General features: G+C 37.7%; 2 protein-coding genes across 2 annotated transcripts in view; one reads left to right on the plus strand and one right to left on the minus strand.

Moving 5' to 3' along the window:
* LOC142335862 (coiled-coil domain-containing protein 77-like) overlaps positions 1-13754 on the plus strand; it is a 385771-nt gene that overhangs the window by 199709 nt on the left and 172308 nt on the right. The gene's annotated exons all lie outside the window — the stretch shown is intronic.
* Positions 1-13754, minus strand: part of LOC142335826 (uncharacterized) — a 256700-nt gene that overhangs the window by 42694 nt on the left and 200252 nt on the right. The window contains exons 5-9 of the mRNA XM_075384155.1: positions 11658-11823; positions 9992-10158; positions 8500-8618; positions 7861-8060; positions 7149-7502 (exon numbers count right to left, since the gene is read on the minus strand). Coding sequence (XP_075240270.1) covers positions 7149-7502; positions 7861-8060; positions 8500-8618; positions 9992-10158; positions 11658-11823 — 1006 coding nt within the window. The remainder of the gene's footprint in view (positions 1-7148; positions 7503-7860; positions 8061-8499; positions 8619-9991; positions 10159-11657; positions 11824-13754) is intronic.

Here is a 13754-nt window from a genome sequence, read left to right on the forward strand (position 1 = left end):
TATGAGAAACCAACTTCAAATCTACGTAATGACTAATAAAAAAGTGAAAATATTATTCTGTCATGAAGTAGCTTAAGTAATTTAGATGAGCTCATTCAACTTGGGAAAATAGTAATTTATATAACGAAAAATCATAAAGCTATGTGCGGTAAAGAGATTCATTAAAATAGGTAGGACAAAAAGGATTAGAGAAAAAACGATCAGACATTGGTATGGAAAAGTGTACGCCGTAAAACCACTAGCTTTTACCTCCATTTGATGATTCGATGCTGATCAAATAACGAATTTTGCGGAAAAAACACTGGGGTGGGGCAAAACAGAATAGATCTGACAAATTGACGATCTCCATCCATGTTTCGAAGTGAAAAGAAAGTTGTCAGAAGATATAATATGTTTTCATGTCTGATCAACTATGGCTAAGTTCGCACTTGAGTTAAACATTAGAGAGAAACATAACCGAACAAACGTCGGAATAATTGCTCTCGAACGACTAGTGGGAGCTCTAATCAATTGCAGCCTGCTTCAGTCAGGGGGGAGGAGGGAGGGAGGGAGAGGGAGCCTAAATTGGACTAAGAAGTTCAATAATGGGCTTCAAATAACATTGGATGTTCCCCTATACCACTATTAAGATTTGAAGTAAAAAATGGCACCAGTTTCGGCGCACATTTCTTTTCGCTTTTTGAAGACAATTGCCGCCAATTGAGTTCAGCTGCTTGAAATTGTGATTGAGAGAGAAATTTAGATCACACGAATCGCAAAAGTCGAGGGCGTAAAAATAACTCGCAAAATCAAAATTGTCAAGCAAAAACTTTGCATAAAAAGACAAACGTTTACAATAATTGCTATGAACTTCGTTCAAGACCAATTAAAAACTGTAAATTGTGGTCTTGTGATTTTTTTTCTACTATGAAAAATGGAAGGAGCTCATCAACTTCAAATTGAGAATTTTGGCGAGTGAACGTTGCGCTATATCTGAAACTCAAAAGTAGGCAAGAGAACTAGTGTAGGGGATAAATCGTATGAAAACCTTTTTGAAATTCGGTTACAAAACAAAAATTGAAATTTTAATCAGGGGAAGTGCTTTTTGGTACTGCCTCTGAAAAAGCAGGGAGTGCTATTTTACTTTTGCCGTTTAGCATTAAAATGTGACAAATTTGATAAGTGGTTACAACAAATAGGTACAAAAGAAGTCACAATGCAGGGCTACTGGATTCTATCATAGAAGTATGAGAAAACAACTTCAAATCTACGTAATGACTAATAAAAAAGTGAAAATATTATTCTGTCGTGAAGTAGCTTAAGTAATTTAGATGAGCTCATTCAACTTGGGAAAATAGTAATTTATATAACGAAAAATCATAATGCTATGTGCGGTAAAGAGATGCATTAAAATAGGTAGGACAAAAAGGATTATAGAAAAAACGATCAGACATTGGTATGGAAAAGTGTACGCCGTAAAACCACTAGCTTTTACCTCCATTTGATGATTCGATGCTGATCAAATAACGAATTTTGCGGAAAAAACACTGGGGTGGGGCGAAACAGAATAGATCTGACAAATTGATGATCTCCATCCATGTTTCGAAGTGAAAAGAAAGTTGTCAGAAGATATAATATTTTTTCAAGTCTGATCAACTATGGCTAAGTTCGCACTTGCGTTAAACATTAGAAAGAAACATAACCGAACAAACGTCCGAAGAATTGCTCTCGAACGACTAGTGGGAGCTCTAATCAATTGCAGCCTGCTTCAGTCAGGGGGGAGGAGGGAGGGAGGGAGGGAGAGGGAGCCTAAATTGGACTAAGAAGTTCAATAGTGGGCTTCAAATAACATTGGATGTTCCCCTATACCACTATTAAGATTTGAAGTAAAAAATGGCACCAGTTTCGGCGCACATTTCTTTTCGCTTTTTGGAGACAATTGCCGCCAATTGAGTTCAGCTGCTTGAAATTGTGATTTAGAGAAATTTAGATCACACGAATTGCAAAAATCACTCGCAAAGTCAAAATTGTTAAGCAAAAATTTTGAAAAAAGACACAATTTTACAATAATTGCTATGAACTTCGTTCAAGAGCAATTAAAAACTGTAAATTGTTGTCTTGTGAATTTTTTTCTCCACTGAAAATTGGAAGGAGCTCATCAACTTCAAATTGAGAATTTTGGCGAGTGAACGTTGCGCTATATCTGAAACTCAAAAGTAGGCAAGAGAACTAGTGTAGGGGATAAATCGTATGAAAACCTTTTTGAAATTCGGTTACAAAACAAAAATTGAAATTTTAATCAGGGGAAGTGCTACTAGGTACTGCCTCTGAAAAAGCAGGGAGTGCTATTTTACTTTCGCCGTTTAGCATACAAATGTGACAAATTTGATAAGTGGTTACAACAAATAGGTACAAAAGAAGTCACAATGCAGGGCTACTGGATTCTATCACAGAAGTATGAGAAAACAACTTCAAATCTACGTAGTGACTACTAAAAAAGTGAAAATATAATTCTGTCGTGAAGTAGCTTAAGTAAATTAGATGAGCTCATTCAGCTTGGGAAAATAGTAATTTATATAACGAAAAATCATAATGCTATGTGTGGTAAAGTCATGCATTAAAATAGGTCGGACAAAAACGATTAGAGAAAAAACGATCAGACAAAAAACGATCAGACATTGGTATGGAAAAGACTACGCCGTAAAACCACTAGCTTTTACCTTCATTTGATGATTCGATGTTGATCAAATAACAAATTTCGCGAAAACACTGGGGGGCTAAACAGAATAGATCCGACAAATTGATGATCTCCATCCATGTTTCGAAGTGAAAAGAAAGTTGTCAGAAGATATAATATGTTTTCATGTCTGATCAACTATGGCTAAGTTCGCACTTGAGTTAAACATTAGAGAGAAACATAACCGAACAAACGTCGGAATAATTGCTCTCGAACGACTAGTGGGAGCTCTAATCAATTGCAGCCTGCTACAGTCAGGGGGAGGAGGAGGAGGGAGAGGGAGCCTAAATTGGACTAAGAAGTTCAATAGTGGGCTTCAAAAAACATAGGAGGTTCACATATACCACTATTAAGATTTGAAGTAAAAAATGGCACCAGTTTCGGCGCACATTTCATTTCGCTTTTAGTAGAAAATTGCCGCCAATTGAGTTCAGCTGCTTGAAATTGTGATTGAGAGAGAAATTTAGATCACACGAATCGCAAAAAGTGGAGGGCGTAAAAGTCACTCGCAGAGTCAAAATTGTCAAGCAAAACTTTTGCATAAAAAAAGACACACACGTTTACAATAATTGCTATGAACTTCGTTCAAGAGCAATTAACAAACTTGCTTTCTTATGGAAATAGCAGTTGGAAATGACATCTCCTTACATAAAAAGGCCACTTAGTTTTAAATTCCATGGCAATACGTTATTCTTGCATTCAAAAAGTTTGGGATCTGGGGAACTAACCTTATCCTGCCTGTCTTTCTGCACTCCGTCTTGGCCTCCGAAGCCCAATTTGTTGTCGACAACTGAAGAATGTTTGCTGATTTCTGCCTTGTAGCTTGAGTCCGTTTACAAAATTGCAATGACCTTCGTTCAAGAGCAATTAAAAACTGTAAATTGTGGTCTTGTAACAATTTTTTTACTCTGAAACTTGGATGGAGCTCATCAACTTCACATTAAGATTTTTGGCGGGTGAACGTTGCGTTATATCTGAATTTCAAAATTAGGCGAGAGAACCAGTGTAGTGGATCAATAGTATCATAGCCGGCAGATTGCCGGAATAGCTGCGAACGAATAGACCTGCGTGCCATATAATAGAAATAGAAACAGATACAGATCTAAATTGAAAAAAAGTGACGCCGCTCAAAAAACTGAGCTAAAAAACATTCAGCGATAAATTAATAAAGCTTGTTAAAATTCAATTCACAGAAGCCTCTTATTAGGGACCTTTACTGCATATATGAGTTCCTTTGACCTTAAACAAATTCAAATTAACCTTAAGTTTTAAAGTGCAAAAGTCATTTTATTGAGTGAGGTAAGTCACGTATGATCAAAATCTAATCCCGCAAATAACCTAAAAACTTTTGCTAAAGCGAGTGAGAAATGACGTCACGCGCACAAATGCCGTTAGTGAGAAGAAGAAGTCATTCAGAAAATTTGACTTTTTCAACTTTGCTGTGTGAACAAATGTAAAACGAAAAAAGAGCGTCAGACGACGAAACAAAAAAACCAAGAGCACCGCAATATAGCTACGCTCAGCTTACAGCTTCGCAGCTATAATAAAAACCTTTTCGAAAATCGGTTACGTCAAAAATTGAAATTTTAATAAGGGCAAGTGGTACTAGGTACTGCTCACGTAAAGTAGGGAGTGCTAACTTACTTTTGCCGTTCAGTATACAAATGCGTCAATTTTGATTAGTGGTTACAACAAATAGGTACAAGAGAAGTCACAATGCACAGCTACTGCATTCTATCATAGACGTTTGAGAAATCAACTTCAAATCTACGTAGTGACTACTAAAAAAGTGAAAACAAAATTCTGTCGTGAAGTAGCTTAAGTAATTTAGCTGAGCTCATTCAACTTGGGAAAAGAGAAATTTATATAACGAAAAATCATGATGCCATGTGTGGTAAAGTCATGCAAAGATTAAAATAGATCAGACAAAAAACTATTACACAAATAAACGATCAGACAAAAAACGATCATACATTGGTATGGAAACGTTAACTCGGTAAAACACTAGCCTTTACATCCATTTGATGATTCGATGTTGCTCAAATAACGAATTTCGCTCAAACGACAGGCTTACGCATAATAAAAAGCGCTAACTGACCCTTCAAACCATAAATACTTGCATCCTCAAGCTTGCCTACGCAGCTGAATTGTCAACTTAGCGTCCACGTTGGCTATAAAAGAGGTTCTCAGAAACTAATTGCCCTCAGAGGCTTTACCAGTTTATCCCTATTCTTTTGGCAAAAAGTCAAACCACTTAAGCCAAAAAAAATAAATTCAAAGTACCAAAACATTAAATGCAATGCAAACTCGGATAAACAAAAGACAAATTCGGGCATGTGAACAAATATAGCCATCAGATTTCCGAAACACGTGCGAAACAGTTTTTGCGATGTAAAACATAGATAGCAACAGATACAAAATTGAGTTGTAGTTACCAACCTTTGTAAATAAAACGTTTTCAAACTAAAAGTTATTTTCAAAAAAAAACTCAAATTTATTGCTTATTTTGGTCGCAATACTATATTCTTAAAATTGATCATTATAAATGACCCCTATATCGACTTTGAAAGGGGTTAGAGTGATCAAGCTTTATCAAGCTAGAAGTGATTTAGCGAAAGAGGTAAGTCAGTTATGACAAACATACCCGACAAATTGCCGGAAAATAGCCGCCGTTGATTCCAATAATCATGATTGGGATTCAAAGAATAGAAGATATTGAAATAAGATTTGTACAAAAACATTTTTTTAAGTCCGATTTATTTTGATGGCATTTCGTAATTGAACATACTTCTGTTTCTTAGAGAGAGGCTACAGGGGCTACTATCAATACCAATAAGCATTAGAGATGGCAACTAAGACTTATAGGAACGACGTTCAAATAGCGGTCATCTAAAATTGGGCTTTATGGGTTTATCCCGTTTCTAGTTCTGACTTCATTTTTTATACTCTGTTCATTTTGAATTGCTTTGCTGAGCAACTGATGTTCAAAATCAATTTTAGCAGAATGAGAGAAGAGAGAAACTAACTTAGAGAAGTCAAAAAGATTTCACGCAAAATGTTGAAAAAGCGGCAAAAAGAGGTAAAGCGAAACATTTTTTTGTTGAAAGAAAGTAAAAAAAACATAGCAGGACAAGCCCTGACGTACAATTCAAAGGATTTTTATTGACTAAACAGAAAACTAGACCTAGAAGGGACTATGAATGGATTCGAAAAACCATTAAGAAAAAAATCCAATCCAAAAAATTGAAAAAGAAGTAAAAATCAAACTGAAATTGCCGCATGTGAACAAAAAAAACCACTAGCGAGAAAGCGAATTTTTGTTCAAACACCGTTTTCTCACTCCTTTTTAAAATTAGAGCAAAAAAATTTCACGCCGCAAAACCACTCGCTTTTTCGCTCCACTTCCTGTTTCGGCGTGACTAAAATCACTTCTCCAATTTGACTTCAAAAATCAAAAACGTGTGAACAGATCTTTGAAAGACAACGCCCCAATACAATTCAAATTCTTTAAATTGTAAAGGAGTTGTGCATACGCTAATTACATTCTAAACTCTTAAAAATGACCTTTTAATATTAAATTAAGGCCATCCTTGTAGCTGCACCACTCTAAGCACTCAAAGGACGACTAAAACCTACTTTGGGCCTCTAGTGAAACTTAATGCCCGCGGGGCTTCACCTGTTTATCCCGTTTTGAAAGATCAAAGTCATAGAAAAATGCGTGAACACATTTAAAAAAACAGCGCCCAAATACAATTCAAATTCTTTGAATTGTAAAAAAAAATAGGAGCGCTATAATAGCCGGCTGCGAAGATGAGGGCTATTAAAAAACAATTTATTGCCAGTTCATCTTACAACTTACAGCCAATTAGTTTTAAAAATTACGTCACGCGTATAAAAGCAGCAAAAGTGAAAATGGCGGTATGAAAAGAATTTCGGCGTGCAAAGTTTGCGGAGTGAACAAATTAAAACGAAAAAGGCCGTCAGATGACGAAACAAAAACAAAAACCAAGATCACCTTAATATAGCTACACTCAGCTTAGCGCTCCGCAGCTATAAAAACAACTGTGCTTATACATATTTTCACTATATTAAAATTAGAAAACAAGACAGAAAAAAACACTGATTTTTCGCTCCACTTCCTGCCTCTGCCTAATCTAAATCAACACTCAGAGTAAACAATTGAGTTCAAAAAAATAGCAGTCAGAATTTAGCTGCAGTGCATAGTTGAAAACCAATGAAGCCCACTGAAAAGATAAGACTTTTGAGGTAGAGAAAAGTTTTTTTAAGGCAAATGTATCGCAATTTCATAAATATTGCCAGTGAAAACAATGTCCACAGTGTTGCCCAGCCATGGCGTGCCAAAAATGAACTAGTATCACAAAGACACACCATAAAAAATAAACCGCAGGCATAACCCGCACACCATTCTCACCTGCAGTGTAGTCAAATTGAGCCACAGCACAGAGACCATCTGAGGGACTAACAACTGGCTGCGCTTCCCGTTGTTCCACAGTTCCATTAGTGTCAACGTCCAGGGAACTTGGAACTGCGTTCGCTGCAACTGTGCTAGCCTGCTGTTCTTGACGTTCTTTTTCTTCCTTCTCCAGTCTCAGCTTTTCCATCTCGGCAGCGGCCGCTTTTTGTTGCTGTTCTATCATAGCCCTTCTCTCCTCAAACTGACGAGCACGTTCTGCCTCAGCCTGCTCTTGTTCAGCTTGTCGCCTCTGCTGTTCAATTTGTTCAGCAGCAGAGTTATCCACTGAGGGCACTGATGGTTGTGGATCGACTAAAACGATGAAAAGGAGTTCAGATTTTGAAAGACCACTTAGCACAATTGACAATCAAAAAACATACAAAAAACGTCAACGAGACCCGAATAATTTTTTGAGAGCAATAATTAGAGTCAAGTAAGACGTATCATCAGTAGTCTCGTTAAACTAGTATTTAGGTGTCAAAATATTGTGAAATAATTTAAGGTAGTTGAACTATTCCTATTTAAAATTTTTTCATTTCTTTACATTAATTTTGGTCTTTTTAAAAGATCATGGGTATTTTTACTACTACGTTGACTGAATCAGTTTTTAGATTGAAAGCTCTTATTTGTTTCTCTCGAATTTCTAATTGAAAGATACTGATGTTTTTACCAGTAGCAATGGGCGCAGGGGGTGCCTTTGGTCTTGTAGGTGCCGGTCTCGGCAGAGGTGGTTGTGATGACTGTGTTGTTGGCTTCTGGTTGAACTGCGATGCTGTTGCGGACACTTTGGACCTCTCAGCTACCAACTGTCTCGCTTCTTCTGCTCTGCTCATTGCAGGCTTATTAGATACCACTGATGACGAGGTGGCACTGAAAATAGACCAACATTTAACCTCATATAGTAGAAAATGAAAAACTTTCCGCTTAATCAACTCGATGGTGACATGGAACTTTGACATTGGTCCATCGTACTTACTTTTTACATTTTGTTCACATGGAATTCCCCAAGGTTGCACGCTCAGAGACCTGATTATATACCGTAAAATTGTCTCAACAATTCGCCCATTAACAATTTAGGGCGTAACTACTTCCTGCTGCAGAAGACATATCTTCGTTTTCAACAATTCTTGGCAATATATGTGACATTTTGTAGAAATATAGTATTTGGACAACAACTTCTCTCCTTCTCTAAGTAAACTTAGTAGACTGATGTTGCTGCCGCTGCAAATTTCATTCAACGTCTTCTAAGTTGGGGTGAGATAAAAAACATTCTGATTCCTTCTAAGTTATGAGTTTTTTGGATTTCTACCTGTAGTTTTCAGATGTTGATTGACTTTTATTTCTGGCTTGCTGTTCCTCTCTCTCCTTCCTCTCTTGTTCAGCTCTGGCCGCCCTGTACTTCGCCACACTATCTGTCGTCTGTTCAGTCTAAACAGTTGCCACACACTCGTATTTATGTTATTTTAAGTAGCTCCTATTGAGAAACTTCCAAAAAATATATTAACACAAAGCAAAGCCCTCAAAAACTATCGTGCAAAATGTGTACAGGAACTATGTCCCAAACAATCTATCCCCCAAAATCTATTGATTGCGTAAGTACCAAATGTATATAGTTTTTGTAGTTAGATGTTCTCATCGGTCACAAGAAATCGGCAATCTCAAACATAGCTTGCAAATTGCCAGAAAATAGATGCCGCAATAGCTTCATAGATCTGAAGTCTCAAAAAAAGGTAACAAAGACAGACCAAAAAAGAAACTTCTTCTTTTCATTAAGGGCTCAGATGTTAAAATTTTGATTAGGAATCTGTATAACTTATTGCTGTTTCTACATTCTGCTTTTAAATAACCTTCAATTAGAGTGACAAGCACTCATTTGACCTTATCTCTTTTAATTAAAGCAAAGAAAAGTCAATTTCAGAGTGAGGAAGTCATTTTTAAGAGTGAGGTAAGTCACGTGTGCCCAAAAATTTAATCACGCGAATGAACAAAAAACTAGCTCCACTCAGAGTGAATAATGACGTCACGCATGCAATTCAGTTGAAATTGCATGAGCGAATGAACAAAAAGCAGATTTGAAGTGGTTGTGACGTCATATGGTCGAAACAAAAATCTTGACGACGAAATAAATAAACATAGCAGGACAAGTCCTGACGTACAATTCAAAGAATTTTCATTGACTAAACAGAAAACTAGACCAAGAACGGAATATGAATAGATTGGAAAAACCATTTAGAAAAAAATCCGATCCAAAAAATCGAAAAAACCGTAAAAATCAAAGTGAAATTGCCGCATGTGAACAAAAAACCACTAGCGAGAAAGCGAATTTTTGTTCAAACCCCCGTTTTCTCACTCTACTTTGAATTTAGATCGAAAAAATTTCACGCCGCAAAACCACTCGCTTTTTCGCTCCACTTCCTGTTTCGGCGTGACCAAAATCACTACTCCAATTTGACTTCAAAAATCATGAAAATATGTGAACAGATCTTAAAAAAAAAGACAGCGCCCCAATACAATTCAAATTCTTTGAATTGTAAAAAAAACCAAGAGAAGGCCAATAATAGCCTCAGCTATCGCTTCGCGGCTATTAAAAATCATTGTCTCAAAACTCAATTGAGAGCAATAATTCATAATCCCTTTTATCAGTTCGAAGATTTCAGAAACCTGACGGCTTTCTAAATTTTTAAATATCCTTTGCTGCATGCATATGAATAACCTAAACCCTACTTTGCGTCCCCCCAAGTATTTTCTCTAATCTCGTCCCAGATGTAGATTCAAGAAATTCAGTGCAACAGAAGTCTTACTTTTGGTTTTTCAAACATAGACTTCATGTTGCCAACAGAGACTCCTGACTGAGGTCTGGGCTTTGAGGGCAGAGCTGGCTTCACATCACCACCCTCCCAGCCATGTGCAGACGTGTCCTTTCTGTCTGATTGGACGCCATACTTCCCACCGAAGCCTTTGGAGCCGTCTAAAAATACTTGAATTAAATCGACGCCAATGAGGATCTGGTAGAGTCAAAACTGATCCCATCTTTACAGATTTTTGGGTTCTGGGTTTCCACAAGCAAAATAGCAAGCGCTAGAAAAAAAATAGAAAGATAAACTTCTCAAGAATGAGAAAATGACAAAATGCTTTTTAGAGTCGAATTATGAGATTAAATTGAGAGATCTGATTAGAAGATCAAGATGGCGATTTGGATTTGTGAGATGAAAAAGCAGAAAAAAACTGATCAAACGTTTTCAGAAAAAGGAACGCTTAAAGAGCATAAATTACGCGAACCGACTAACGTTGGATGAGCAATTGAAATCACTCAAACTGAAAGAGCGAAGCTTGAAATAGTTACTTGAAGCCACAGAATGTTCTAGAACAAAAGCGCAAAAATGGTCAAGCGAAAATTTTGCATAAAATAGACCAACACGTTTACAATATGTGCTTCAAACTTCGTTCGAGAGCAATTAAAAAAGTGGACAAAATGAAAGTCAGCACATCTTACAAAAGAGCAGAGCACCAATATAATAACATACCATTGATGGCGGGCAACGGTTGGGGGGTCCTTTGCTTACAAGGGGGACACGTCTTTAAGGGCTGAACGATGTGCAAGGGTGGGGTGGGGATTGGCGGGCTGATGTGGGAGAGGTTTGAAGTGGCGGGGGGTTGGGGTGTGGAAAACGGGGGGAGCGCTCAACCTCTAAGAACCGCGTTCACATCATGCGTATACGTCTCCAAAACATTTTCTGTGAATCGCATACGCGGAGACTAGTGAGCTGAAAGGCTCTATGAGAACTTAATTCCCACTGGGCGCTACCTCTTTATCCCGTTTTTGAGGACGAAAAGTCAAATGCGTCAGACAAAAAATCGGTCACGAGAAAAATCGCATAAAAAAGACCAACAGGATTATAATAATCGCTACAAACTTCGATTGAGCTCAATTAATAACATCTGAACTTTGAATTGATGTCTGCTCGACAGTTTGGGAGAAACGCACTCTTAGAGACTGCTGAGGCTTGCAGAGAACTTCGCAGTCATTTAATGCCCTCGGGTTTTATGTGTATCGTTTCTCAAGACCAAAGTTCACTAAATTTGTTGATACGAAAAAACCACAAGACGAAAAATCGGTAACACGAAAACATGTCATAGCAGGACTAAAATAATTGGTTGAAAGTAATTAGAAAAAAGCTGGCCTGTATCAGAATCAGCATCACAGAGATTAGTAAAACTCTAAAGAAATGCTCCAGGATTTGATGCCTCCCAGCTTTATCAGTGTATTCCATTTCTTTCGATGGAAAGTCTACCATGTCAGTCAAAAAGATCGCTTCAAAAACAGAAACATAGCACAAATAATTGCTGAAAACGTTGTTTGCGGGCAATTAATCTTTTATCGATAACTTTTTTATCGCACAACGTAATTCATTTCAATTATCAATTCCAACAGCCTTCAAAGTTCGCATTTCGTTCCGATTAGCTTACCAGTTTGTGAGGCATGTTTTGCGGTTTGTGCCTTGTAAGACCATGTCTCAGCAGAGGCATCCTTCCTGTCATGCTGCACTCCGAACTTGCCACCAAAGCCTTTCTTGTAGTCGCTTTGGGACTGGTGCTTCTTCGCATCCTCTTTGTAACTGAAGTCGGCTGCTGACTGTAAAACACGCTAGCCCATTTTAGCAGAGAAATTTAGTGCTTGCTAGTATTGTTGGATAATGCCATCGAACAAAATTACACTGCATTGGGTTTGAGGATTCCGTTCTTGATTTAAAAAAAAACAATCAGACATTAAATATGACGAATGAGTTCACTGAATTGAATTATCCAGTTTCGGTGCAGCTTTCTAATAAATGTTTTTCAATGGTATTTTCACAAAGTGTTGATACGAGCGCACATGTGTTCCGTTTTCTCCGCAACAATTTTTATATACGTTTTATAGAAGCAACTAAGCTGCAGTACGCAGCCATAAAACATAACCGACTTACGTCGGACGAATTGCTCTCAAACGACCGGTAAGAGATTGCCTTCGGTAGTAGCCATCCCATCTGGGGCTTGGAAATGCTATCTTCAGTTGGGTGGTAGTGGTGGGGGGGGGGGTGACAGAGAGGGCGAGTCCATCTATAAGAAGCACCCTTCACTATGAATTTCGGTGAATCTCTTCAATTATTTCGGTGAATCGCACACTTCAAGTCTAGTAAAGCTGTAAGAGAGTTGCTCATCGACTTATTGCCCTCCGGGCTTTACCTGTTTATCCCGTTTTAGAGGATGAAAAATTAAAAACGTCCGAGAAATTGTTGATGAAAAAATTGCATAAAAAACAACAGAGGACTGATTTAAATGATAAAATCTTCGTTCGAGAGCAATTGATAATCTTAAAAGAGAAGACATTAAACATTCACAGTTTTACAGCGAGGGTGTTAAGTTGGGGGGTTTGCGTAGTTGGGTCTGTTATGGGAAAAGTGCTCAAAATGACCATTCGACATATCAACAGCAATTCATAATTACTATACATTAGAAACTAAGTTACTGTTCAAATTTCGATACATAACCGAATAACGTAAGGCAAATTGCTCTCAGGGCGAATTGCTCTCAACAAACCGTCAGCAACTGGCGTCGGTAGTACCCAGCTTGGGCTTAGATGCTACCACGGGGTGGGAGGGTGAGCAATTAGGGTGGGGCTGGGGTTAAGCGATGTGGGAAGAGGGGGTAGGGTTGGGAGGGCTGCACGAGAAGGGGTACAAATCGCCAGGTGGAGGAAGTGTAATAGGGTTGTGTTAGGGGGGGGGGGGGGTTATTGAGGACATTCTATAAATAAATTCACAAAACATCTTTCAACCAAACGAAATTCACCAATCAACTCATAGTGATCCACGATAATTTTCTAAAAGATTCAATGTTTGTCATCTGTTGAGGTAGACTTACTTTTACAATAATTCCAAGAATCTGCCACTTCGCACAAAAAATTTTCGGTGGCTCACTCACGTCAATAAGTTCACGATGAATGATCTTCTCGTGCGTGTTTTTTATACATATCTAGAGCAAAACTTGCTGCAAACAATTTTCTCAGCATAAAAACCAAAATTTATCATCCCTCGCAATATCATTGACATCAATGTACGGTTAAACCGTTTTATTACATTAGCATTTATTCTCAAGATGAAACATAACCGACTAAACGTCGGAAGAATTGCTCTGGAACAACTAATGGGAGCTCTAATCAATTGCAACCTGCTTCAGTCCGGGGTGGGGGGGAGGTAGCCTAAATGGGACTCAGAAGTTCAATAGTGGGCTTCAAATAACCACATTGGAGGTTAACATATACCACTATTAAGATTTAAAGTAAAATGGCATCAGTTTTGGCGCATTTTTCATTTCACTTTTAGTAATAAATTGCCAACAATTGAGTTCAGCTGCTTGAAATTGTGATTGAGAGAGAAATTTAGATCACACGAATCGCAAAAAGTCGAGGGCGTAAAAGTCATTCGAAAAGTCAAAATTGTCAAGCGAAAATTTTGCATAAAAAGACAAACGTCTACAATACTTGCTATGAACTTCGTTCAAGAGCAATTAAAAAATGTAAATTCT

This window comes from Convolutriloba macropyga, chromosome 3 (assembly GCF_964194025.1).
Source record: "Convolutriloba macropyga chromosome 3, txConMacr16.3, whole genome shotgun sequence".
Lineage (NCBI taxonomy): Eukaryota > Metazoa > Xenacoelomorpha > Acoela > Convolutidae > Convolutriloba > Convolutriloba macropyga.